At 39.6% G+C, this 27,794-nt stretch overlaps 1 protein-coding gene across 1 annotated transcript; it reads right to left on the reverse strand.

The window, feature by feature from the left end:
* Positions 1–9,527: 9,527 nt before the first annotated feature.
* cibar1 (CBY1 interacting BAR domain containing 1) lies at positions 9,528–18,051 on the reverse strand. Its single transcript, XM_085263117.1, has 8 exons — positions 17,886–18,051; positions 16,260–16,494; positions 16,090–16,158; positions 14,501–14,602; positions 13,957–14,061; positions 12,503–12,616; positions 11,421–11,540; positions 9,528–9,918 (listed from the first exon to the last, which is right to left on the reverse strand). The coding sequence occupies exons 1-8, from the start codon at positions 17,915–17,917 to the stop codon at positions 9,799–9,801; spliced, it is 897 nt and encodes a 298-aa protein (XP_085119243.1). The 5' UTR covers positions 17,918–18,051; the 3' UTR covers positions 9,528–9,798.
* Between the last annotated feature and the right edge of the window lie 9,743 nt (positions 18,052–27,794).

A 27,794-nucleotide genomic window follows, 5' to 3' on the forward strand; every position in this document is an offset into this window, starting at 1 on the left:
GTAAAACATATCTGCTGGATGTACCGGGTATTGCCACTGTGGAGACAGCTCATGAGCCTATGATGAATCATAATGACTTTGGTCATTCCTTTGAAATATCCCCTAGAGGCACTGCAAGATAACCATTTGTGGTTGTAAGAGAAATTTGTGAAGTATTAAAAGGATTTTCATGACATTAAACATAGTCAAGTTTCTTTCATGGTGATAATAAACTCTTCCATCCCTAAACATTGTTATCAGGTCAAAATCTGGCAGAATACGCACAAAATTCAGGTCACTGCTATGCAGAAAGTACTTTATCTTTAGCATTAAATAGAAAGCGTTGTCTGTCACAACATGTGGAACTAAGAAGATGTCCATAATAAAAAATAGGAAACTATGTTTTCTGCATATTGCTATTGCTATTTAATATTTTATCATCTGTGTTTGGGTCTTTACTCAATAAATGTAATGTTTCACACAATGTATCACAAAGTATGCATCAAAAAGAATCATCCACTTTCAAAAAGCTATATTTCTTTAAAGTAACAGACATACAAACTTGTGGTAAATTTTAAAACATGCTGCTCAATATATGTTTCCCCTTCTGGACGCACAACACATATCCCATACTTTGCGAGCACGTTCAAAGTCACTGCAGCCACTAGTGTAATTATGCTGCTTACCAGGACCCTGTGAACCGAACAAATCCCCTCTTTCTAACGGCTGAATGGCTGAGGAATAAAAACACTTTGAAACTGGATGTTTCTTTTTGTCGTGCCCTGTAAATTGCATTATATTCCTTAATTATTCCCTGGAGGAAATAATTTGTTACCCTAGTCATTAGGCTACAATACTTGTGCATTACTCTGTAACATGGCCAGAAATGGATTGCTACATAATTACCAGTTAACAACTTAAATTTACACACTAACACAAATCTTAATGAGTACACACATGACTGATCATCATTGCTTTTTTTTTACCTCTTGAAGATCCAATTCTGGCTACTGGACTGGTTTCTGCATACCTTCAGCTTTAACATCACTCTGGGTTCTTGGCTAATTTTGTTAGCCTGCTGACTGTGCAGATGCTTACAAAGATGATGTTGTGGGAGCAGTAAAATGCAGTTCTTTCTGTCCTGGACACGGCTTTCATATATATCTTTTCTTTCTTCTTCAGTCGTGATTCTGTATTTAAGCCAGATGTTAAAGATGCAGTTCATTCATACTGTTGTTTCAGGGGGAGGTGTTACATAAGCTGTAGCTTCAACCTACAACATTTTGATTTGTCATTTGATTTCTTCTTTTTTAATAATTTAATTTCTTCTGATATAAATGAGCCAAGTTAAATAATTAACTGCAGATCACAGTTAACTGATAACCAACCAGTAACCATTCCACTCCTCAAATGTTGTTGACCGGTCCAGCATTTTTCTCCTCCCTGCTGAAGAACTCAGCCAATTGCAGCACAAGTGTGCATGAAGACAAAGGTATGTTTTTTCTTGCCTTTCTATCCACCCTTAAAGCAGATAATCTAGGAATTTAGTAATGCAAGCAAGGACATAATTGTAACTCTAATGTGATTGTTGAATTTGGCGCAGTAATGCCTTACATTACTCCATTACTGAAAAATGTGACCTGATTACAGTAACACATTACTGTAACTATTTTAATTTGAAATTCAGAAGCAAAGGGCATCATTTTTGATACTGGCAGTCTGAGCAGCATTGAAGCATCTCGTTCGAGTGGGCTTTCGCTGGGTGCACATAAACAGCCCGTGTGGAGTGCAAAAAGGAAATACAAGTTGAAATGCATTCTCAAGATCTTTTACTATTGTCTCACAAGCTCTAAAAAATATCCGCATTAATAGTTGAAGTGTAAACAATGAACAAATGAGCGACAAGTGTTGGGAGAACAAAACGTTCTCATCCCATTTGTCATTATCGCAACAAACATGGGCCGGGAAGGTGTGAAAAGACGTATCTTATCATGCGAGAATAAACAAAGGCGCAGGCTACATATTTGAACCTAAAAATAATGCCTGTGCTGATTATCACCACTAATTATCACGAAATGCTCAAATTATCATAAATTTTGGGGAGCAGCTCATTGTTTATTGTAAAGGGAAGACACAATCATTTTGTAGTGTGGTGCAAACATCTTAAATTGTAAATCCAGAGTTTCTTCAGCATAATTTGAACACAGTAGAGATTGTTTGCTTTTATGCCACACGGTTCATATACTGTAACGCTTGTTCAAAACAAACTTAGTTTATAAAGTTATTTATCTCAAAGTTGTACTTTCACTAGTGGAGAACACATTGGTTTGTTATGTGAGAGAGTTCTGACGGAGATGGACACCCATGCTGTCTGTCTCTCAGCTAGCAGCAGGCATCGTCAGCGGGCCACCAGTGATGGGGGTCTGTCTGCTTCAGACACCAGATCTGTTCTAGTAAACTCACTCATTTTGGCTCTCACATCCACATCACGAGCCAGTCCTGAGAACAAATGTTAAGTGCAAATAAAACTCTGAGATTCATATCCTCATAACTCAGTGTCCCTCTCTCTGTGTCTCTCTGACCCGTCTGTGCCCTTGTTTATTTATTCTCTCTTCTCATTCTGTTTTCTTAGCCCGTTCCCCCCTTTTTTCCCTGCCCGCGCTGCTCTCGTCTCAAATTAGTGTCAAATTCCCCAGTGTGCTTGTTATGTTTGTTTCCAGCGCACTACCAACCAGATTATAAGTACCCTAGTCTTGGATACCCTCTACCACTTCTCATTCATGTGTAAGAGGGTAGCTCTCGGACAGTAAAGTTCCTCCATCTGCGTGTGTGTGTGTGTGTGTGTGTGTGTGTGTGTGTGTGTGTGTGTGTGTGTGTGTGTGTGACAGGGCAGGTCAGTCATGAGCCTGCATTCCTCTGTGCAGTACTAAATCCTCATGGGATAGACCTCATTAGTGGACTAGCTGTTCCCAGGCTGTTTCATAGCCACTTTTGTGTCTCTATTTATATGTGTGTGTCTCTGTGTGTGTGTGTGTGTAGGTGAAAGCATTTGTTTATATGTTCACACATTTTTTTTCTTCTATAAATGTCCTCTTGGGTCTGAGAATCTGTGCGTGACTTCTCCTCTCTTTCTTATTGTGTGATGCTGCTGCATTTTCTATTTGACTGTATTTTTAAAAGACAGGTTGCTGTAGCTGGCTTCCTGTCTCTGTTTTGACATGTTGTGTAATAATCAGTGAAGGATCGTGAGGAGGTCAGTAAAGTCTACACGAGGACGGACTAGCTTGCCTGATGGACTCTTCTCACCCTTGTAAAAATTGTAAATGTATGCGCAAACATGCAAACAGCTCATCCTCCCTTTTCACCATGATGTCATGTAACAAAGTGTCCCTGAGAGACGCTTAACACTTCTCTCAATGACTCTGTAGCTTTGACCCCCTGCTGTTGACCCGAGCTAGGCCTGACAGCTTCTCATGTCACATTCTGTCTTTAGTTTCACTTTATTTTTCTACTTAGGGAGAGTGAGAGGGCGGGGGCATGGGCAGCACGAGCATTAAGGGGAAACGCTGTGTTCAGATTTTTCAAAATGTGAAAGGAGAAAGCTGTCTTTGTTGAGCAAGAATGCAGACTAATATTTTTCCGCTCCTTATGACGCTCTGTGCACGTTTAGCCACTTCACACATTCTTGTAAATTATACCGTACGTGAGGCTTGAAAAGTGTTCCAGGTTCAAGCTCTGTTTAAAAAGAGGGAAAAATACAACAACACTAATGTTATATATATGTCGTTTGGAGTTTCTGTAGTGCTTTGTATTCTTTGTTTTTCTTTCAGAAGCTGGTCTGATATACAGAAACCAGCCACCTACAGAGAGTCTGTTCACCTCTATTAATCCCACTATATTAAAATTGCAGTTGGTCAATTAGAATTAACCTACAGGAAGCTTGCAAGATAGTTCCACCTCCTTCTAGACACAAATAGCAACATTTTATTTTAGTCGTGCAAAAAATATAGTATTGATTATACTATATGGAAAAAAGTATTGGGCTAAGCCATCGTCATACATGTAACTAGGTACAATTTTGAGCTAAATCTAAAATAATCATTTGGGACTTTATCCAGGTGTGACTAAAATAAATGGGAATTGCCTGACTTAGAAATTTTTGACTGAAACATTTTGGCAAGTCAGCCTTGTGAACTGTTTGGGCTTTCAAAAAAATGCAGGTTTTTTGAATAAACCATCTGTCTATCACCATCTACCATGGGCTAATTTCATGTAATAAGTGAACCATAGCACACTAAATAAGCATGAAAGATGGATAACTGGCTTTCAAAGCTGTAAGCAGCCAGTGTAGCTAGCTATACACTTTATAAAAAATCTGATGCTGGGTGGACCATGTGACATATTCACACCTGCAGTTCTTCACTTGAACAGTTTGGCTGCTTAAAGCCTGTAAAGATGGATGCTATCATGATTTTCATCTTGACCCGTTGGCATTTTTGTATCAGGTTTGCTTCTTGGTGTAAATGCAAAATACAACTTATGACATAGAAACAGTAAAATGGCTTACAAGGATCCACAGATATGAGGCTGCTGGCTGATGATAGGCACGGGACAGAACAACAAGGCAGACACAGAGAATTTTGAATACACACACAGACCTACACACAGCGCTACACGCCGAGGCTAAAGCTCTTATGCAGAGCCATGTCAAGGTCTGCCTCGCTGCTGTGCCTGGAAAAAGCAGCCTGTGCAGTGCATAAACTGTAGAGAAAGAAGGTGCTCACTTCTGTCATTGTAAGTCAAAGTAACATCCATTGCTTCTGATCATTTTACTCTTTACTAAATTTCTTATTTGTCTTACAAAATATATACCGATAATAATCCACATTTTTTATTTAATGTGACAAAGTTTATCCATAGGTGACAGTTTTTGCTACTAGGCAAAATAAGCCTGATAACTTTGTTCATGTTTACGACCCATATGAGTCCCATGCTTATATAAGGAGGGTGCAGGAAATGTGATTGTGCTTTGCATCTTTCAAATTTTGATTGTTGACAAAATTCTTCATTATTCTGGGGAATTTTAGACCTTAGCGCAAAACGAGAAACAAATAACAATAATGACCATAAACAAAGACCACCAGTGCCTACCATGGTGGTCTTTTAGTGTGACCTCTAAAAGACCCCTTGAAGGGCCATGTGGTATTTGGCACCAAGATGTTAGCAGCAGTTCCTGAGCTGGAGTCCCAATAACACATCAGCATAGAATGCAGTTTTTCTACATTGTGTACAGTGTCCTTATTAATTTCCCGTTTTTTCTCTTCCTGTAAAAGCAGATGATTTCAACATCTACACAGCTACAGGGTTAAATAAATTAGTAGGTAGAGTAAGAAGCCAAACCTGGATATCAAGTCCAGCAGATACACGCGAGTATCTGAAGCCGTTTAGCAAACATGACTTAACAGCTGTGTTATGCACTCGTATCTAAGGCACTTCGTTTCACCACGTCTTTCTATTGTTGCACTGTATATCAAAGAATATTTAATATTAGACTTAATTAATTCCATGTCTAATATTTACTTGGAAAGTGACCTTAAATCTTCTAATCTCAGTTTAAATCTAACTCTTAACAGGATAAGTAATCCTTTCCGCAAGCATGGTTGGCCTTTTTCGTAATTTTACTTTTTGTTTGGTCTGTAGAAAAAGCGCACCCACATGGACATAAATACAAGGTTTCCCACTTCCCCCTTATTCTTTTGCAAACAATGCATAGCGGGAATAACCAAATGACGTTGCTATCAGGCATCTGAAAGCAAACGAGAAGTCACGCTGACTTTATTGCCGTCAAATATTATTCTGTTCCAGAGTTGACACATACCAACAGAAGCTTACATTACTATACCCCTCGAGTAGAGCACAGTGATTTAGAGTTTTACCTGCAATCCCGGAATACGCAGCAGATACTGTACAATAACTGTTATGAGTTACTGCCCTTGACAACAAGTTCACTGCCTTTCATGTTGGTGCATAAATCAGGGAAATAGGAGGATGAGCTCCTTCTGTATACATGTAAACAAGACATTTGGGAGCACCTTGAAGTCTGGTCTCACAGTGGCAACACGACATGACTGAAAGCACGCATACAGTGCTCCTGTTTCCCATGAAAACTTGCTTAGATACATAAAAAGGCACAACACATGTATATAGCTGCGGGGGGAGGGGGATTCAATAAGCATAAAAAGTTCCCTTAAATTACATTTTTAAAAAGTTTTTCAAACACAAGCGGTGCATCACAGTAGAAAAATAACTGGAAGGACTTTTCAAGGTTTTCTGGTCTCCTCAGGAGCCTTTTTAGGGGGGTCGACTACACTTGTAAGCATATTCAGTCAGTGTGCACTAATAGCAACGAGTCTATTTCCTCATTTAAGAGAAATCCATGTGCTTTGCTTTTTTTATCTGATGAACAAAAATGCCTGTCACGTTTGAGTCAGTGGAACCTTAATTAACACAACTGAGAATAATAATCATTGCAGCTCGTGCAATTTTTCTCTGCAAACAAGTCTTAAAACCTATCATGACAGCCTTTTCACAAACACGAGCTTCCTCCTGTATTAATATAGATAAATTATTCATATCTTGGCATTTATGCACTTTTTTAGTTCTTCAGTAAGTTTGTCCCCTTTGTCCCCAGGTGTGTACCTGGATCTATTACACTGGGTTATCTAACTCAGCTCTGATTGGGCCTAAATGAGAATAAACAAATTGTAAATGTTGTGGATCATAAACACTTGAGTGAGTTTACCTCTCTCTGCATGGCTGTTTTCAGTGAATTAACTCGCAATGCCCGTGCGAAGGCTGAATTTACTGGTACTCAGTATAGTTTGTGGATCCTCTGACTTTTCTACATGTAACAAATATTCTCTTATAGAAAAACCAAAACAAATATAGACACACAGCATTGCATGCTGGTGTGAGATCCAGCAAATGTGGCAAGATTTAGACTTCTTCGAACACCAGCAACACACATCAGGTCTGCCAGAGAAACCACTTAGTGTGAGACGCACTCTTTCTCACACATACACACACATGCACCGAGACATACACACGCCATGGCAGTGCTGTCAGTGAGTCAGTGTGTGAGTCACACTCCGGCTATGCTGCCTCTTGATTTTATAGCAGCCGCCAGCACGGCACTGTATTTAATATTCTAAACAACTGTACTGTAGGGCTGTGCAGCACACATTTGTGTGCATTTACATGCACTTCTATAGATGTTCACACACACGAGACACAGACATGTAAATTACCTGCTCTATTAAAATATTGCGACACAATTGAAATCTCGGAGCTATGTTGGCACATACACAAATAAAGCACTCACTTTTGTGGCTTTTGCACTTCAAATACACTCGAGCACTGACAGAGCGAGGCACACTCATCACTGGGGATGACTGCAGATGAGTCAGAAGGAGAGAGGAGGGAATCCTTAGCTCTTTGTGCGCTTGATCTATAGGAGACGCAGCCCTAGACTTCGGCGCCATAAATACTGACTCTATTAGATTTGACCCATGAATCTTTCCCCTATACACTGTGTACATTTGCACATTCCTGAACGTGCGAAGCTTCAGGAAAAGGAAAATTCAGAAAGGGTTGCAGCTCAGCTGTCAAACTGTGTTAGCCTTCTGAGGTGAAAAAGTGAATTCCCACCTGTTTTGCGGTTGTTTTTAATGTCGGTGCATGCCAGAAGGACTAAATCACATTACGTATAAATGCACTGGTAGACTCCATCAAGGATCGGCCTTTTATTATTTTTTGCAAAACCTGTTAATCCCAAACAAGGTGGAGGCCAGAATGATTGAGTCATTGACAGTGTTGGGACACGGTTAAGTAATACATGCTGTAAAATGTTGTATGAATGCTAAAAGCTAGGCTTTGCAGGCTAAGAAATGCATATGTGATGCCTGAAGCTAAATCCATACACCACAGCTACCCACAAGCTTAAAAAGAACACAGTGTCTCCATATCAGTTTTCTGAGGTGAACAGCGCAGGTAACAAAACTTTTAAACATCACCCTCTAGTGGTGTTTAGGAGTGGCTCAGCTTTTTCAAAAATTGGAAGAAGCAGGATTTTTTAAATCGTTTTTTTCCTTGATTGATCATTTTTTTGTGCACACTGAAAGAATGAAATTAATGTTGAGTATGGCAAACACCCGACGAATGCGTAACTATTTGATGCTGAAACAAGAAATACCTGCGGAACATGGGAAGGTTTCTGGGAACTTTGACATGAAGCTCAAATGAAAGACGCAGAATGTGAAAGTAACTGCAATGAGCCGTGCAGCAATTGACATGTGATGTGGGTGTTAAATTTGATAGCTGTGGCTCGGTGCTGAGGGGCAATGAGTCAGAGTCAATAAGGACCAGGAGGTGTGACTGACCTCTTTCAACTGTCCTTCTTTCACCCCACAGCCCTCCTCCTTTCTCTTTGCATCTTGTTGTTTGAATTGCTCGCCGTGTTTGTTATTCAACCTTTGTTTTAAGATAGTGACTCATAACCAACTCTTGCCTACTTGTGTACCTTTGACTCTAGACCGAAAATGGCCAGACCCTGTTTTTCTGCTTAAAGCGCATGACTCTTCATGTTCCTTTCAGGCTCTTTTCTCGCACAAATCCTTGTCCCTTCTTATGCTGCGATCAGGGAGTGGAGCCTTTAGGTTTATCTGCGATTGGAAAAGCTTTCTGACTCACTCCCTCACACAAACACACATTTTATAGGCGATGACTCATTGCAACGCAGGCCATTCAGATCCACAGTACAGCAAAGTTGAACTGGTATGTGAGTGCGTTGTTAGCGTGGCCATGTTTGCAATGCCACACACATTAACCTTTATATGCATTAGGGTGCTGTTACGCGGAGGGCTTATGACACGCCACCTACGCAGCTTTTATCTCCGTCGCCGAGAAAATAAGTGTTGCTGTTGCTTTTGGTCGCCCTTGTACTTATTAAAAAAAAAAAGTGTCAAAGTGTGCACATATCATGTGTGTTGAACAGATAATGGTACAGATGTGCGATATGCGTTTGTGTGCATAAAACCAAAGGCAGAAAAGAATTCATCATGACACTGGCAGATGAGGAACATTAAATGTGTTGAGTGACTCATGCAGGACGGCCATCAGCCGACACAGTGGCAGACAACACATAATGTAACCCACATGCACATAATTGGCTTCATGAAGTGCCATATACAGAGAGGCACATCTCAAATTACACATAATGCACACATACACCAAGGTTTTTCTTTTTTTTTCAGATGAACACAGACAGTGCAGTGCAGTGCAAAATGTTCCCGAACTCATTTGTACCATTTTTGCATGTCTGTGGAAGAGATGAGTCACCTTTAACTGCAGTCGTCACGTAACTACTGTCACTTAGACTGATTCACTCGCCAAACAATTTCTAAAATAACAATCAACCTCTCTGTCGACATTTTTATGTAGAGGGAGAGAGGGTACGCTTATTATAGAAAAACTGATTCACTGAAACAATGCAAAGCATAAAAATATATTTTTATTCTTAAATGCAAGCGACCAATAACACACATTTTATTCTGTGCTATATAAAAGTCTAGCAAAGACAACAGGAGCCTGGATTACAAATTGTAGATCTCTTACAAAGCATCACGGCGCTACAACACTACCACTGCAATACTGCTCAGAGCAGATGTGTGATGTGGTTTTGGCAATGAGGCTGCTTTTCATTTATAAATTGCCTTTTAATCTTTCTGTTATCATAAAATCAAAACCAAACAATTTGAGTATTTAATTTTCATCATCTGTGTCGTCTTCATCCTCGTCAACATCCTCTTCGGATTCATCTTCATCCTCCTCTTCCTCCTCCTCCTCCTCTTTTCTCGTCTGACGACTACCAGCTCTTTGTTGCTGTGACAACAAATAAACAGTCAATGCAACTAAAACGCCTGGCAGGTAATCATTAAGCTCAACTTCCAAGGAACCTGGTTTTTTTGCTTTGTTTCTTCAGTCGCGGTTTTTAGTAGAAACAATGAAGGGTAGGTGTAAACACACCGCAAAGTGCGCTGAGACCACATTCCTCACATTTACTTCTCATGAGGGTTGACTTATGTATTTATACAGTACTGTGTAAGTTTTGGGTTACCCATTATTTCTTTGTAATTTGCTTACATAGATGAAACATAAGCAAACATAGATATATGTACACACACATTTCCATATATGTGCAAATATATGTGGAAAAAGATTGTTTTTAAACATGCCAACACTTCCCTGTGTCTTTACCTTTTACATAAATCAAAAACAGAATTTGTACAGTTTTAACAAGCTTGAAAGTCAATATCTGGCATCTTTATTCTTCAGCACAGTGTGAACTTTTTTGTAATGCCTTTAAGTAGTTTTCAGGAATAGTTATCTTTTCTTAATGTTGGATGCCTTTAAAAAAAATCCACATTGCACTGCAAATGAGTGAAAAGTAGCCAATGTCCAAATAAAAAACATCGAGAAACAATAAAGCCTGGAGAACTACTGCTCAAGACCACTGTAAAAATTATAAGAAAGTCTGGCTCCAGGAAGCAAAAGTACCTTCCTTATTGTGTGAACGGTATTCATGTAAGAATGAGGACACTTTCTCCATGTCCACTAACATGCTCTACTTTCAACTTTCCATTCTGGCTTCATCCTTAATGCAAACAGGGTCATAAATCCTCTTTTTCCCGACTGCAAATGTCGTTTCTGTTTAGCAGTGATTGCAATTTCTCTCAGATAATAAATCAAACCTAATCAGCGAAGCCAAAGTATGATCTCAAGATGTGACGCAACACATATCTGAGGCATATTCTAGTGACAGCTGCGTACAGCAATCTGTATCTGCAAGTTCCAATATGGGCATCTGTAGATACTGTAGAGTCTACAGTGTAGACACTACATTTCAACAGACTCCACGAGACCCACGGAAAACAGTTAATTAAAAATATCAAATTCTTATTTGTCAATTAGTGAGAAATTGTAGTCTAGAATGCAAATATATAAAAAAAATTAAATAAAATCACAAAACAGTGCGGTGTCACTGTTAAGATCCTGGGGTAAAACTGAATGCAGGAGGAAATGCGTGATGTTCCTTGGATGCAATGTCATGGGTAACAAAAAAACAACACCGATTGATGGCCAGGGTGATTCCACGCATAATCATTGCAACTACTGATAAGACTCACTGTTATCAAGCACCAGCCTCTATTGGCATGAGAAAGACTTCTGAGCTCACAACAGGAAGAAGGGAATTTTGAATTTTATCATCGCAATGAAACTTGTGCAACACTCAAAGCCAAAGGTGAAAAGGAATAGCATTACAGATACTTGTTGGGGAATTCTTGTCTCTGTATTGGAGCTTTTAATCACTGACTGTATCTTACCTGAAATGTCCCTGTTGAGTTCAGGAAGGACCCGGTCCGATCAAGGGACGTTTTGGAATTAGCTCGCACTATGTCTAAGCGTGACTGGTAGTCGGGGGGGTGCAGAGAACTCCTGAACACCTGCCAGAGACAGTAAGAGGGGCTGAAAAGAGGTACTTTTCTATAGAGACAAAACTGAATGGAAGCAGCACCTGTACACAAGCCCACGGGGCATAGCAAACAGTACAATAAGGTCATATAGGTTAAATTCAGGGTATTTTATTTACAATGCATTAAAAGCAGGGACTCGGATAAAAACACACAAACAGATAGAGAAAGTAAAAATACTCTACAACAAAAGTCACCGACAGCAATGACAGTCTGTTAATGTCACACATTAAACCAGCTCCAAAACTATTATTTTCATAGCAAACGCAACAAACTACTGCTGAAACCACCCAGTGGTTTTCACTGTGTAGAAAACTAATTCAGCCATGGTTCTTGATCAGGATTATCTACATGCCTGTCATTGTGCCCGTTTCAGATGATTCAATCTCCCATGCTTTGTACTATGAGTCACTGAAAAACAGCCTTGTCTCGATGAGGAGTTTTGCTTCCATATGAATGGAAGGCAAATGATTCAGTGCAAAAACACACAGATGAGATAGCGAGGGGTGGAGGAAAATAACACAAGGGCAACTGCAGGAGGAACGTTGCTCGACGAACATCATTGATCCTTTGTTTTTTCAGGACGTGCTTTCTCTCTTAAAAATAGTACAGCAAACCTCTCATTAAATTGTAAACACAAGCAACCCAGTTAGCATGACTGAATGAATTGTGTAGAATTCAATGCAGGTTACTTCAAACGCTGACGTAAATTAAAGGGTGTGTGCATGTATGAGCAATGACTCAAAGAAAGATGGGTGCATAAGGCCGTGTTATTTTGGATGTATTAACCCTGGAGAACCCATGGGGTCAAATTGGACCCCATGGTTTCCCTAGAAAACCATGGGTTAAAATAACCTGATGATGTATATGCATTTATGTACATTTTTAACCTCATGTCCATTTGGCTAAGGCCAAGGCGCAGAGCATCAACTTACCTCCAAGTCCTCCTCCTCGTCCACACTTTGAATGCTTTGGTAGGCCAGGGTGTACACCTCCAAAGCCTTGGCGTGGAATGACATTTCCACTGTCACAAACTCACAAAAGATTTTCTAGAGTGAGAGAAGACACGAATATCAAATACTGAATATTTCAATATGTACCAGACTCTGAGCCAATTCAACTGAACCACAAGTGCACTGTGACAGCAGACAAAGCACAGGATCAGTCCAGACAGTCCACAAAATCAGCTGATATCTTTCTACATATCACAGTAAATCCTACGTAGGGCTGTTTGGTTGTCCACAGTCGCCGCACACATGCTAGCCATATTGCAACAGGCCCTGCACTACTGTTACTTCTGCTTTTCCCCACCTCTGACATTGTTCATGTGCATGTTAGGTCATGTAGGCATGGTTACTAAGTCAAAGCAAATCTATGAAATATAAATTACCATTATCCAAACCAAACTGTTATCATCATCATCATCATCATCCCATAATGATACAAGACTAGTTCAATATTAATTAAACCAAGATTTGTACTATATATATATATATATATATATATATATATATATATATATATATATATATATATATGTATGGTCATTTATTAAAACATTTACTTTAAATAAAATGTGCACTTTTTCTGTGCACTTAAATATAAAAACACACAAAAATAAATAAAAAAATTATAGATAAAAACTTCATGATCGAGATCGGTTCATGAACGTACGTCAGTTTTTAACCCTCGTAAATCAAATGCAATGATTGCTCGTTCATATGTATGTTACACATACATACACACCAGTGGGTTATGGTTTTAACAATTGGCAAATTTTTATTTCCTGTCTGGCACGCCTCTACAATTCTACACCATTAACTGAGGGTGAAACATGGTCACAACAGGGAAATCTTTCCAGATATTTCCATGCTACGTCCAAAGAACCACGATCGACATAAAAGTCTGCAAGTAGTTGCTGTGAACGGCAGATGTGACCATTTGTTACTCTGTAGTCAAGTACTGCTTGCCTGTTCAATCATTCCCATCTTAATTTCTATGTTTACAATTAAAAGCTATCACAACTGAATTTAATATAAGGATTTAAGTATCTGACCTGTAACAAAATGTTGAATGTTGCATCCTTTCCTCTATTAGTGACCGTGTTAAACACAGCTCAAAATCATATTTTTTGATAATTCAGTTGTTTAAACTGTAAACTTATTTATTTAGGTTTATTATTTATAGTTTAAAATAACATTAGCTGTACTACATACAGGGCGGGTCAGTTGTCATTCGGTCTTTCTTATAAGTTACTCATTCCTATTGCATTTTAACGGTTCCAAATTTTTACTAATTAAATATGTTTTCTTTAAAATTCTCAAGTGTGGATGCTTTAATGCAAGTTTGAAGCCAGTACTTAATAATCTGAGGTGCACAGAAAGTAAACCTTGATGTCTTGGATCTTCTGCCTCTCAAACTCATCGATGGTCTCCTCCAGCTGCTTCGTGGTACGTGTGGCATCCATGGTGGCTCTCTGGAGTTCACTCTCAGCCTAACGGCAAAAACAATATATATACATATAAAACTCAACTCAAAACATAACAGACTAAAATAAGTCAGGTGTTTAGTCCAACTGGTTTAAGCTCTTGTAAAGAATCTACACTGTGCTTGTGAGTTTGTTTCTGGAATGTTTTTCATATTTCTATTCATACATTACCACTGATGAAAACACATATTACATGGGACGCACCTGAGACTGAAAGCTCAGTCAAGGAAACTTAAGACATATAAGCTTAAACTGTCCAAACTTGGCACAACAAACATTTCAAACAGCTCTAAGCTGATGTCTATAACTAACGAAGAATTGAATTGATATTAGCAGGCATTCATTTGATTATTTATACAGATGGCTGTTGTAACACTGAAGCCTTTTTGTCAATCTGGTATCAGAGAGAGATTTAAAGAACTGAAGAGAAACAAGTCAAGGATACAATGATCTGCCTGTCTGAGGGGTTTCTCTGCCTGGTCCTCTCGAGCTGAGCCATCTGTTTGGCTTCTCTGTCTCTGGCACTCTGAGTAGTCTTCAGATCCTCCTGCACGGATACACAAATTCCCAGAAGTTATCAAAAGAATTAATAGTGGTAGTGTGTAATGCACAGTTTGCTAAACATGACTTAACATATAAGAATTTGGTGTGCATCAGTGAGGATCAGGATCTCCAGTAGATCCTGTTGCGCAAGTTTTTGGTTTATCTTCAACTGTACTGTCAACCATAGGTTTTTAATTGCTCTGTGACTTTAGCCGTTGAACATATTGAAGGAGAGGGCACATTTTTAAAAAAAAATTAAAATGAATGAATGCATGCAAGAGCAGAATACAAGTAAACACACACACACAAGGACTAAAAGCCAAACAAGACAAACATTTACTTAAGACAATTTGGACAGTAGTGCGGCGTCTGTGAAATACCACAGGATGTCTTCTCGATATACTTAGTGGTTAGCAGAGAAGAGTGCTGGCAATGGGTCAAAGTGGCTTGTAGAGGTAGCGATATGTTATCATTAAGACAATACTGCCCTCATGTGCCTTTGCCATAGTAATGACACCAACAGCAAATTGCTCTGATTCCCTCACTGCCCCCTAGGCTCCTTCATCCAGGCTTACCTGTTGTTCCTAGAGTATTTAAAAGTAGAATCGGAGGGAGAGCCTTCAGTTTTCAGGCTCCTCTTCTGTGGAACCAGCTTCCAGTTTGGATTCAGGAGACAGACACTATCTCTACTTTTAAGATTAGGCTTAAAACATTCCTTTTTGCTAAAGCATATAGTTAGGGCTGGACCAGGTGACCCTGAATCCTCCCTTAGTTATGCTGCAATAGATGTAGGCTGCCGGGGGACTCCCATGATGCACTGAGTTTTTCCTTTCCAGTCATCTTTCTCACTCACTATGTGTTAATAGACCTCTCTGCATTGAATCGTACCTGCTATTAATCTCTGTTCTCCCTCTTCTCTTAGTCTCACTTCCACAGCATGTCTTTATCCTGTCTTCCTTCTCTCACCCCAACTGGTCGCAGCAGATGGCCCCGCCCCTCCCTGAGCCTGGTTCTGCTGGAGGTTTCTTCCTGTCAAAAGGGAGTTTTTCCTTCCCACTGTTGCCAAAGTGCTTGCTCATAGGGGGTCATAAGATTGTTAGGTTTTTCTCTGTATCTATTATTTTAGGATCTACTGTACAATATAAAGTGCCTTGAGGCGACTGTTGTTGTGATTTGGTGCTATATAAATAAAATTGAATTGAAATGAATTATTCATTTAGCGACACTATTGCAAAATTTCACAAATTTATTTATGAATTTGTGTGTAAAATCTTGGATTTTAACACGCAAATATCTGACAGAAAAAGTCACAACAAGGCACTGAAAAAATTCACTAAAATCCCCGTTGGCCCTGTGACAACCTGATTACCTGTCCAGGTTGTACTCCAAATCCTGCTTTATGACAGCTGGGATAGGCTCCAGCACACCTTATTGGATGGATGTGTGGTTCAAATCAGTGTCAACATGGCAGCAGGCTGCAGTAAAACTTACCCTTTTCCGTTTCACCACAGCTCCATAGCTTTTTAATGGCTCTATGATTTTAGATTCAAGTCGTTCCACCTGCAAGACCAGCTCTGCATTAGTTTCTCTTCTACCCAATATTTAAATTATGGATATGAACACGAAATAATGATTGATGGTAAGGATTCAAGGAGGTCCACCTGAGCTTGACGATAATCTTGAATCTTGGCCAGATGGTCAGCATACTGCTTCATCCCCCTCTTAAGGCTTGGTGTTTCGGTGTCTGCATACAGGCTAATTTCCCGGACCAGAAGGTCTGCCTTGTCTCGTACCTTGGCTGTCTTACTGACATAGGCAGCAAAGAGTTGGCACATCTGTCCAAAATGTTTCTCCACATTGGTGATGTTCTCTTGGATCCTCCTTGTCTGGTTATCCCTGGAAAGGATAAAGGAGAATATCAACAGCAGTAATGAAACATAATTTTATAAACGGTTTCATATATTTGAGTAAACTTAGAAAAACACATTAAGACAATAACAAAGTCACCTTACTATCACCTCAAGAATATTTCAAGGATAAAAGATCTGATGTCTCAACAGGACCTGGAAAAACTAGTCCATGCATTCATCTTTAGTAGGCTTGATTACTGTAACAGCATCTTTACAGGTCTACCTAAAAAATCAGTCAGACAACTACAGCTCATTCAGAACTCTGCTGCTCGAGTCCTCACTAAGACCAAAAAAGTGGACCACATCAGTCCAGCTCTGAGGTCCTTACACTGGCTGCCTGTCCGTCAGAGGATAGACTTTAAAGTTCTGATGCTGGCCTATAAAGCTCTGAATGGTTTAGGACCAAAATACATCAATGACCTCCTGACCCAGTATGAACCATCCAGATCCCTCAGGTCATCTGGATCCGGTCTTTTATCAGTTCCCAGAGTCAGAACCAGACACGGAGAAGCTGCATTCAGCTTTTATGCTCCTTATATCTGGAACAAACTCCCAGAAAGCCTCAGATCAGCTGAAACACTCAGTTTATTTAAATCCAGGTTGAAGACTCACCTGTTCTCAGCTGCATTTGAATAAAGCACCAAATCCACACTTTTAAGCTTAAATTTCAAAACTTACATTTAACTACTGATTTTATCTACTGTTCTGATTTTATCTGTTTTGATTTTATATACTGTTGTTTGTTTGTTTGTTAATTAGTTAGTTAGTTTATTTGCTTGTTTTATTCAATTTTAAATCATGCTTTTTATTTGTTCTTGTTTCTAATGTCTCTGTAAAGCACTTTGAATCACCTTGTTGTTGAATTGTGCTATACAAATAAACTTGCCTTGCCTTGCCTTGCCTAGGGAAAACGATAAACGTCTATTTTGCACAAGACCTGTGAAAATTACTTATTGCTGTTTCATCTAAATGCAAGTAGCAATCCATACAAAACATCCTGTAGATGTGATGCATCCTGGCTTGTTATCCTTCGCTCCATTACTCTTTGGTTATACGGTCACTCGACCAGCTGCATGCAATAAAACAGCTAAACTAGTAAGTGCGCTGCTTTAGTATTATAAACACATGCCCGTTCAGTGAATAGTGACTCTATAGCTATATAGCATCACTAACTATGGCTTAACCGACGAACAAATAACTCGTTATGAGTGCAGTTTATCGATGAGAAGCGTGACGACACAGGTTAACTAGTTAACTGCTAGCCTACCTTTATGTACCTTTATGTACAGTACGTCCAGTGATTATTTTGTTAGTGCTAACGTTAACTCTCCGCACTAAATAACACGGGATGTTTTTGACGGGTGGGATCTTTCTTACCTCGCGCTCGCGTCAGGCGTACGGCTCATCATTGCAGGCACACGGTGTGAAATATGTTCGGGTAGATCCGCGTTGATAGAATCTCTGATTTTACGTTAGCTAGCTATCAATGAACGCTCTTTTCTATCAGGCAAGCACGCCAGTGGACCGTTTCCATGGAATCCCTCCAGCGTTTCCGCTTTAGGAGTGCAAAAAGGAATCCTGGGAGATGGAGTCGTTATAGCTGTAAGCGCTCCATCTTTCTCTCTCTTTTTTTATTTCTTTACTTTTCTTTGAAGCCACTGAAAAAGTTGCTTTTTCTTTACAGCTACAGCTTCTCAAGATGACGGAAAATGGACAGGCATGCAATCATGTCTAATGTAATAATCTACTCTATTACAGGGATGACCTCGATAGATAGATAGACGACAGACAAACAGAGGCAACACTGTTAAAAGTACCATAGACCCACACGATTATAATGTGAGATGGCGCAAAATTTTATATACAAAACTGATAAAATGATGAAAAAAAGTTACTGAAAAATAATATTGTACAAAAAAGAGATTTTAGTAAACAGCAGTGCAAATAACATTAACCAATAATAATTACACTATTATACTAGATTAAGAAACGACATCACAAAGGAATAACGCGGAAATGTGTGCTGCATCCTGACGTGTGTTCGCCTGTCATAAAAAAGGGAGTTGATGTAGGGTTTTATAAAGAACAGCAGGAAAGGATTTCCTTAAGTGTTCTCAGTGTCAGTCTTTTTTTGAACCAGATATCAGAGGGTATTTATTTATTTATTATAATGCACCTTTCTTACACAGCCTAAATTCTTATGTCTCTGATTCATAAGGTTTGAATGCTTCAAGACTGTATAATACATATCTGTATAATGCAGTGTCTAACTGAGACATAGGCCTCTTATTAAAACAACAATGATGCCTTTTTTGTATGAATACCTTGTCATCATAACCATGAAATTTTTAAATATCCAGCTGTTTCACTTTAGTATTTTTCACATAGTTTTGATGAACTTGAAAACCTAATGTTTGTGTATGCTTGGTAATTTATTCCCCGCGTTCTCATACAGCAACATGGGCTGGTGCTAACAAAAAGCAGCTTTTCAATCTCATTAATATATGTAATATTGTGCTGTACTATTACAAATATTAATAGTATTGCAATAATAGTATTTCTTTTCTTTGTGTTAACAGTGCCATATTCCTTCCTCTAAAATCCAAATATTTGGCTGCTCTCCATCGGTTTCCCAAATAGATTAAGGTACATTGCAACAAAAAGGGCCACAAATAGTCATTTTCAACAACAGCTTGACTATTTTTGAACTGGTGCCAAGAGCAGACTTTGTGATCACTGAAATGAATGGAGGCCTCATTGTAATTCCCTCCTCTGTGTTTGGGAATGCATGAATGTCACCAGCTGCCACGTCTGCTCCTCTGTGGAAAATGTCCAAAAACCTTAATTATCACGCTTAATCATCCATGGGATTGAAGCAGGGGAGATCCCACTGTAACAGATTGGAGATGTAAAACACGGTCATTGCATTGAGCTGTGTGCCTGGAATCCCAAGAGAACCCAGTTTATCCTCCCCAATACAGCTGATGTTGGTATAGATTCATTTTTTTGTTAAATGCATCTCATTGAACCTTCCCATTCTAAGATTGATGGTTTCTAGCATCTGGATTATTATTATTTTTTCATCGGTTTAATGAACATTTAAACCCATTTCTTTTGTGCAGTAAAAAAAAGCATTAGTATTGGTTTTACTCCCACATATAAGGATTATTTTTGAACATTGAACAGCACCCCCCCCCCCCCCCCCCCAATTTTTATCCATACCTATAATTCCAACTGTTGTGTGTGAGAGTGATTAGTGTGAATCATGCATGTCATCAAGATTTCGTGATGTGAACCAGAGATTAAAAGAAAACACCTTCAGAAATACCAACAAGTAGTCTAACAATATTTAACCCAAAATGCAAAGCAGCATTGAAATGTGAGTGATAGTGGAAGAAGCACCATGATCTGGATCGACTGGCCACCTCAGGGTCTGAACAACAAACTCAAAACTGTGTCAAGAAGTCCTTGGAAGGGCAGCTGATGCACTGCTGTGGCGTGACCTAAAGAAGACTGTTCGGTTCAGACTTGATTGTAGGAATAATTCCTGTACAAGTCTATAAACTGCTAATTGCAGGAGGATCTGGACTTATTAATTTGAAGAGTTGTTTAATTTTCACCATGAGCGCTGTGCGAAACAAAGGCATAAAAAGTATAGGTGATTATTTTATCCGCTTAAGCTTGATTTAGACTTCTGGGGGAAAACATGTCTGAACTTACATCGTAACCAAACTCCTTTTTCCCCACACTACAACCTTCCACGCCATTCAAGTCACTCCGTCGTCGAGATGTGTAGTTACAGTTCTCGAGAGGTGCACATCAGGTTATGTAGAAGGTTATGGTGTAGGGTTAAAAGAAGTTTCAGTTAACGTCATACGTTAAGATGTAGATTTCTTGCTGAAGCATAATTCAAGCATTAGCCCATAACTATATTCAGATGAAAGTCAGATCTCATTTTATGAATATCACTTCTGCAGTGTTGGTAGTCTACATCTACAGCCACTTTTTTCCTCTCTTTATTATTTGATAATTAAGTGGCACACATAAAGCAGCGTTTCTTCTCCTTCTTTTAAGTGTAACTGCATTACTCATCCACATGATGGCACCCCACTTCCATTTGTGCCTTTTCCTAGGATGCAAATGGAAATCTGCATGGTTACAGGTGGACTCTGAATTATTCCTTCTCCTTTCCTACTTCATACATAAAAAATATTCTGCAGACCTCTTCTCAATGCATCTCCACCATCATATATTTACATTATTCAGCACTCCCTGGCAGGAACCCAGGACTAGATTTAACATCCCTAAACATTATAACAAGTATAACAGATGCCTGTCTAGCTTGTGTCCTACAGGATCCTTGTGTTGAAAGAAGCCCGGGGCTGTTGAGTTATTTGCCTTGGCTGCTTGTAAATGTATTCAGGAGTGGTGGCATATTTTTATATTGTGCATCTGACTTTCTTAAAGAACAGATGGTGTTGTTTCCAGACTACCAATTAGCACGGAAAGGGTGGCAACCACTAGCAGCAGCTCTCTCTGCCTCTTTCATGCTCTCTTCTCACTCTCTTGCTGTCTCCGTCCCCCTGTGCCCTCTTGTTCAGTCTTCAGCTCTTTCTGTTTTTCCCTCTGCCCAGCCTTTTCCCTCTGCAGCCCTCTGTGCCGCTGTGCCAGTACCCCACTAGAGATATGTGTGGCCTGCTGAACAGATTGGGAGTGACATATGTCAGACGTGGGGGGACTTCGTAGGGCAACTAAGTATATATCCCCCAGTGTTTTTGTGCATGTGCGTGTGCATATTCGCGCTTTCCCTTCAGGTGTGAGTCCTGGTGTGAAGACTCCAGACTCGAGGCTCTCCTCCCACAGTGGAGGAAGACATACGGCTTTAGATTCCCCTTTAATAACAAGAAGGAGTCAGTGGGAGGCACGCGTGTGTGTTCAGGGACGCTGAGGATTATGAACAGTGTGATATCTTGTATGCCACTTGGTGCATAAAATGAAATTACAAGCCAAGAGTCAATAACTCATCATGCTGATTTTGGCTAACCTCTCTCTCCTTCCTCTAACTGCCACGTTCCTCCGATTTGGCAAAGGGACACCGCGCTGCTCTCTTGCAGAAATTAATTCTGAAATATCCAGTGGGAAATATAGTCATCCTTTCTCCATGTCAGTTATTTATTGTTTAACTTTGAAATAGTCCTTAAATTAAGAATTGATTTATTCTCCGATGCAATTAAAAGCTCCCTTTGAGTGAGTCTAAATTTAAAAAAAAAAAAACAGAGGTTCTATATTTATCAGTATATGATTGCCTTGTTTGATTGAGATTTTGCATCTAACTAAACTTTATTACAGCAGAACCATAGCTTTGAATTAAAATCTAGTGACATAGTGACTGTAACACATCCCCTGTGCGCTTTGGTTTCACTCAAACAAGATGTCGCAGATCTTTCTGCACACAACAGACTATGATCAACACTCTCTGCAATTTTCAGATATGAAATTCAGTGATACTCCCTTTAACTCCTGCAACCTTGAACAAAAGTCTCCCTCAGTAGTTAAGCGGGTGCTTGAAGGGCAAGCCAACGCAGACACGGTCCAGTGCTTTTATTGACCCAATGAAAAACCTCTCTGTGACTCCAGGGGCTTGGAGCTCAGGTTAGGGTCTTTGTTGTCTGTGTTCATTAGTGTCTCCTTCGCCATCACTCTCTCGCTCCCTCTCTCCCTCTTTATCGCTCTCTTACTCTCTCTCCAAGCACCTCCATTTCTAACTCCCTCACTCTGTCTCTGCTGCTCTTTTCCCCCCGAGGAGCTGGAGAAGAAAATGTCACCAGATCAAATTAGTGGGAGCCTCCAACACTGCCTGTCTGCCTCTGCCTATTCCACAGAGTGATAGCATCACTCATGGAAGTTTCAGTTATTTGTCAGCCCAAAACTTTATCTTCCTCAGGTATAATAGTCCACGACTCTGTTAATAAAGTGTTTTTCTGTCCTTTCTTGAAGTAGATTGAAAATAAATACCCACTATTTTTTTTATTACTGGATGTTATTTAGTCACATCTCCTGAGCACTTATGTTCAGGGTTCCCACGGTACAGGACTATGTTGACAGGCTGCTAAAGGAAGGTCATCATGAACTTTTGTTTGTGGGTTGGCTGACCAATTTTAAACCAGATTTATATTTAAAAAACCGGCTCTTTTCCACAGCGTGTCTTACGTCCAGTCTCCCTCCATTTACCGCCAACAGGTCGCGGGTGATGGCAGGAGTTTTTCCTTCCCACTGTTGCCAAGTGCTTCCTTAAAGGGATAGTTTGATTGTTGTGGTTTTCTGTTGAGATGGAATTGAACTGGTCATTAGTTGTTTGAACTGTGATATAAACATATTATATTATAAATATAAACTACTAAAAATACTACATGAAGCTTTAGTGGGGAAAATGTTCACTTAGTTTTTATGATGTGAATTAACACAACATGTGCTCCTTTATTTAAACCATGTAAAAACTAAAGAGTTGCAATGACAAGTTGTGAGGATTGTACTTTGATACTAGTTTTTAAATGGGGACCTTTTTTAATGAGAAATTTATTGTGTACATCAGCCACATTTTGAAGCTTTTCAGGAGCTATGGGAAAAAACATCCACACTGTGCTGTTTAACAAACACACGAAAATGGTACGGCCCTTCTCATCTCCAATTCTTGGCTTAAAAAACGAATAAGAGAATTTGGCAATTGCAAACTATTCCTTTAAACAGTTAATTAACAGCTCACTTTCGTTATCTCAGTGAATAAGGAAGCCAACACTTCTGCATATTGAAAAAGCCTTAATTTCACAACCAGTCCTTTTTTGCTGGGTCAGCGCAACCGCATAACTTATTCATAACACATTTCATATTCATTGCCTTCTTTACTCGACTGAGAAGCATCAGACATAGTGATTTCGCTCATGGTCCGGCGTTATTTACCTTAATGCATTTTAGTGGAGTGAGAGAGAGTATAGCCAGATGTCTATCTTTGCAAACAGATGACTTAATGCATGTTAAACTACTGTATACGGTGTCTATCAGGGTCCACTGGGGCGAAACTGGAGCACTTCCAGGACTCATCAGTGACTGACCACAAAATGGCCCTAATTGAAAATGACTTCAGACTACTGAAAAAGACGGGAGAGGCTTGGTTGAGAGCACAGTTGTGTATTGTGTGTATTTCCGTGTTGTGGGGGAAACGATTGTGTAGTCCTAAACCGTTTTTATTAAAGAGAGCAAACGGTCAGAGAAAAGAGAACCAAGGAAGAATGAAGGGAACACACGCAGAAGCATTTCAGCAGTCCTTCATCAGAGCCGGATGAAAGTGGCCACTGTCCTTCTGCCATCAATATGCAAATGAAAAAAAATGGCCCTTGAGTGCGGGAGCAGTTCCCTCAAGTGCATTCATTAGCCACCATTAGCATAATTGATTCCCAGTCCTGCCATAAAACTGGTCACTCCCTGTGCCTCTTGCTCTCGGGGATCCTCTGGGGAGTTCACGGGCTAAGTTCAATCATAAATCATTAAAGGACACTACTAGCCAATGGACTGTGCCAAAGCCCCAGAGACATGCAGGCTACAGTAATACTTTCACTGATGTCTAAATCATCGATGCGACATATAAAGGTGCCTACAGGCTGATATATTCTACACTCTACCTCCCTATCCTTATTTCTTAACTGGGTGTGCTAAAAATCTACGTGCCCAATTAATATCAAAAACAGTGTTGGGTTAGCATTTAAAAATCCAAGGTACTGCACTGGTATGTCAGTTATCGCTGCTCCTTGTAATCATAGTACTGTTGTAGTACTATGTTATTTACATTTTTACAGATTAACAAACAATAAGAAAGCATGCTTCTTTATAGGCACTTCTGTCTATAAAGAATACCCATCTGTAGGATAAGACAAACACAGCAAAGACGTCTACATCCTTAAATACTTAAAGAAAGATGTTGGGTAGTTCTCGTAGTTAGGACAGTGGTTTGTGGTGATATGTTTACATTGACATCCATTGTCAGTACTATGGAAAAAATGCTAAAGTAATGTTAAGGGCAGTTTAACAAATCGGTTATTATAAGGAGTTACAAGAGTAATAAGCCAGAAAGGGACGTAAAATAGCGTATGTACCATAAGTATTCAATAATTCAATATTTTACTGCCATCAAACCCACAGCCTCCAAAATCTGAGAAAGTTTTGAAAGAAACTTTTCTTGTGTGCACAACCAAACAGAAATCCTAATAAAGACAATGAGTATTCAGTGAGGTGTATCTCAGTCATAACTTACTTTGGTAATTAAATGAACATCAGGAGTGCAGACTAGTTATTGCAGAAGTCATGATAGCTATTAGCTTCAACCGTATTTCTCTCTCCAGCATCACCATTCAGAGCAGGTGTGTGGCTTATTAAGGCTCTGATTAGAGAAAGAGAGAGAGAGGGAGTCTGTGCAGTAAAAGATATTTTTTTCACTTCCTCCATCCAGCCTTTCCTCCATCTGTCCAGCAATCCATCCATCCATCCCTCCTCTTTACAGTCTAATTAAACTCATCAAGTTGAGCAGTGAAGGTTCCCAGCACCTCAGAGAGGCAGAGAATGAGCAAGAGGGACAGAGAGAGAGCAGGCAGAGATAACGGCATGCTCATGATGTATCGCCACCACGCAAAATAAAACATATTCATAAAGAATATTCATTACCTCCACCAGCCATCCCACAGATGGCCAGAAAATTGGCTTTGTGTTGAGATGTGGATTCAGGCATGCATATTAATGGAAGACAGATGTAAACGCATATTCATATTCTTTGGCTCCTCTTTTTTTTGCGACAGACAAAATGATAATGCATCCACTTAGGAGAGGGGAAAAGGGGCTGCATACGGGAAGCAATTCGCCTCTAATGTGCTGGTGCGTTATTGGCTTTTTGTGAGACTGGCAGTGTGTGTCCCTATTTGCCTGGTGTGTATTTGTGTAGCGTTGTCCCATCTCTAGTTTAAGTGCTCTCTCACTCTCTCTGGCTCTTAAACACTATCGTACACACACACACACACACACACACACACACACACACACACACACACACACACACACACACACACACACACACACACACACACACACACAGTCTTTTACTGGATCATCCAAGAAGGACATTATTCCATCATTTTTGCTTGGGTTGAACAAAATAATCAGAACACATGTTAACAGCACCAAACACAGCATTCTCCAAAATACCCCACACCAGCTGAATGACTTACTTTGACGAAACAGTTTCAAGTTAAATTAAGCAGTTCAGCCTTCAGGATTTAGAGTAGCGCTGTTATATTAGGGAGCATTATTTTTAGGATCGGTGTATGTAATAAACTAGCTTGTGCTCATTTGAACACTCACGCACAGGCTGCAACAATCTCAGATGGAATGTGTGGATGGCGTTCCAGTGTTGTTCTGCCTCAAACTCGAGTGCTGCCTCGGCAAACTAATCAGACATCAGCAGGATTCCCATCATTGCCGCTATGACAGTTTTTGACCAACACTATTCCGAAGCATCATTTTCCACACTTTTTTAAAACCCTACCTGCCTGTAGATGCTGACAATCTGGCATCAGCTTTACAAAGTTCACATTGTCGCCACAAGGGGACAGTAGCGCTCTCTCTGCTTCCTCCATTAAAGCCAACCAAATTCTTCATCCATCTCTCTATCTATCTGAATTTGAGCAGAGGCTTTGACCTTTGTCATTTAGAGTGATGATTGGGTGTATAAGGTAGTAATGATTGGCTATGTTATTTAAAGTTTAATATCAAATCAACTCAGTAAATGTTTTCACCAAACCCCTGTGGATTTGGGTCCCTTGATATCATTCGTTACAGAAAAAAAAGCTAATATTGTATATATATGTGCTAGTATTAGCTGGTGTTATTTTTTTAACTGCACAATGAAACTGGTAATTTATGGCTTATGAATAATAATTTTATTATGCACCATAATCCTGGCGATGTTTATGTAAAACACTTTGTCACAATATAATAATTGAACTGTTCCACTGAAAGCCGTGAGCTTTACAGCTACTGTCCCACTTCCTATACATATAAGATCTCATCTCCATGTTACAGCTTATATATGTCACAGTAAGAATAGGGGAGGTTTTTTAATAGAAATGGCCCCATAAAGCTTCGCTCCTGTAACAGTGCACTGCTCAACTGGAATAAAACCTTCTTTGTGTGAGTGTGTGCCAATATGGAAAATTAAAGCCAGTTAATAAAAAGCAGCGTTAAATCAATGGAAGCCATAAAAGTTACAGGGTGATATTAAAATGTGGAGGGTGAGGAGGGGGGTCAATAGTGGCATTAACACGTTGGGCCTGAATTATCATGTTAATTTAATATCCAGTCTTCAAATGAAGCAGAAATCCCAATAAAGGTCAATTAAGCAACTAGCCTCCCATCTCCATTTAGAATTTTTATGGGCTCATCTAAATCATGGAGCTGGTGCCAGACCCACAGAGCCCCACAGAGCCCCCCACTCGCTGCTGAGACCTTTTGGGAGGGTAGAGGCTTTTAAGTTCATAATAGTTAGGAATGGGACAGTGCTGCGATTTAAACCCCACCATGCCTCCAATAACTATTTTAAATTATAGATGTTATTCTTGCCGTACTCAACAGCAAGGTTAACATAACTAGGTCCCATTTTAAACAACCTAAATCCAGCTGTTAGTTAAGTTAAATCAAGCACAAGCTTTGCTTCTATCATTGAACTTTGTGAAAACTGGTGCTTCCAAGTTATCAGGTTCCTCCTGATAGAATAAGAATTTCTTCCTTTTCCAGTATTAAAAGACCAAAAGAACAATAAAAAGCATTAAAAAGCATTTCAAAGAAGATCTTGTAAATAAGTACTCTCACAGATCGTAATCCCTGCACCCATGTTTTGTAATACGTTTTTAATATTAGACACATGATTGATCAGGCTTCCATTCGCGTAAATGATGAAGTATAATTTGCGAATCCCTGAGGTGTGTTACATTAAATGACATCTCGACTGATATTTGAACTTAAATATGAATGTGGTTTCCTTTGTACGGACCCCTCTATGTTCCCATAGGACAGAGTTATTGATTTAGCCAACCTTGTGACCAGAAAAACCTGCTAATGTATCAAATAACTACCAAAATAATGACAACTCACATACCGTCTTCACTGCAATAAGAATGGTAACTTAAGTCTAGTATTGATGTCCACTGACATAATGGTGGATGAACAGTCAAAAGAATGATGAATAAT

Source organism: Mchenga conophoros, linkage group LG22 (genome assembly GCF_057382185.1).
Source record: "Mchenga conophoros isolate Kocher_MC1m ecotype Shallow Benthic linkage group LG22, M_conophoros_male_GT1.1, whole genome shotgun sequence".
NCBI lineage: Eukaryota > Metazoa > Chordata > Actinopteri > Cichliformes > Cichlidae > Mchenga > Mchenga conophoros.

Excerpts from the sequence above, each read along its gene's own strand:
- cibar1 (XM_085263117.1), bottom strand. The coding sequence starts at position 17,917 with ATGATGAGCCGTACGCCTGACGCGAGCGCGAG. Across the intron at positions 12,617-13,956 it reads AGAAGATCCAAGACATCAAG|AAAATCTTTTGTGAGTTTGT; the intron begins GTTTACTTTCTG and ends CTCTCACTCTAG. Across the intron at positions 9,919-11,420 it reads ACTCAACAGGGACATTTCAG|CAACAAAGAGCTGGTAGTCG; the intron begins GTAAGATACAGT and ends TTGTTGTCACAG.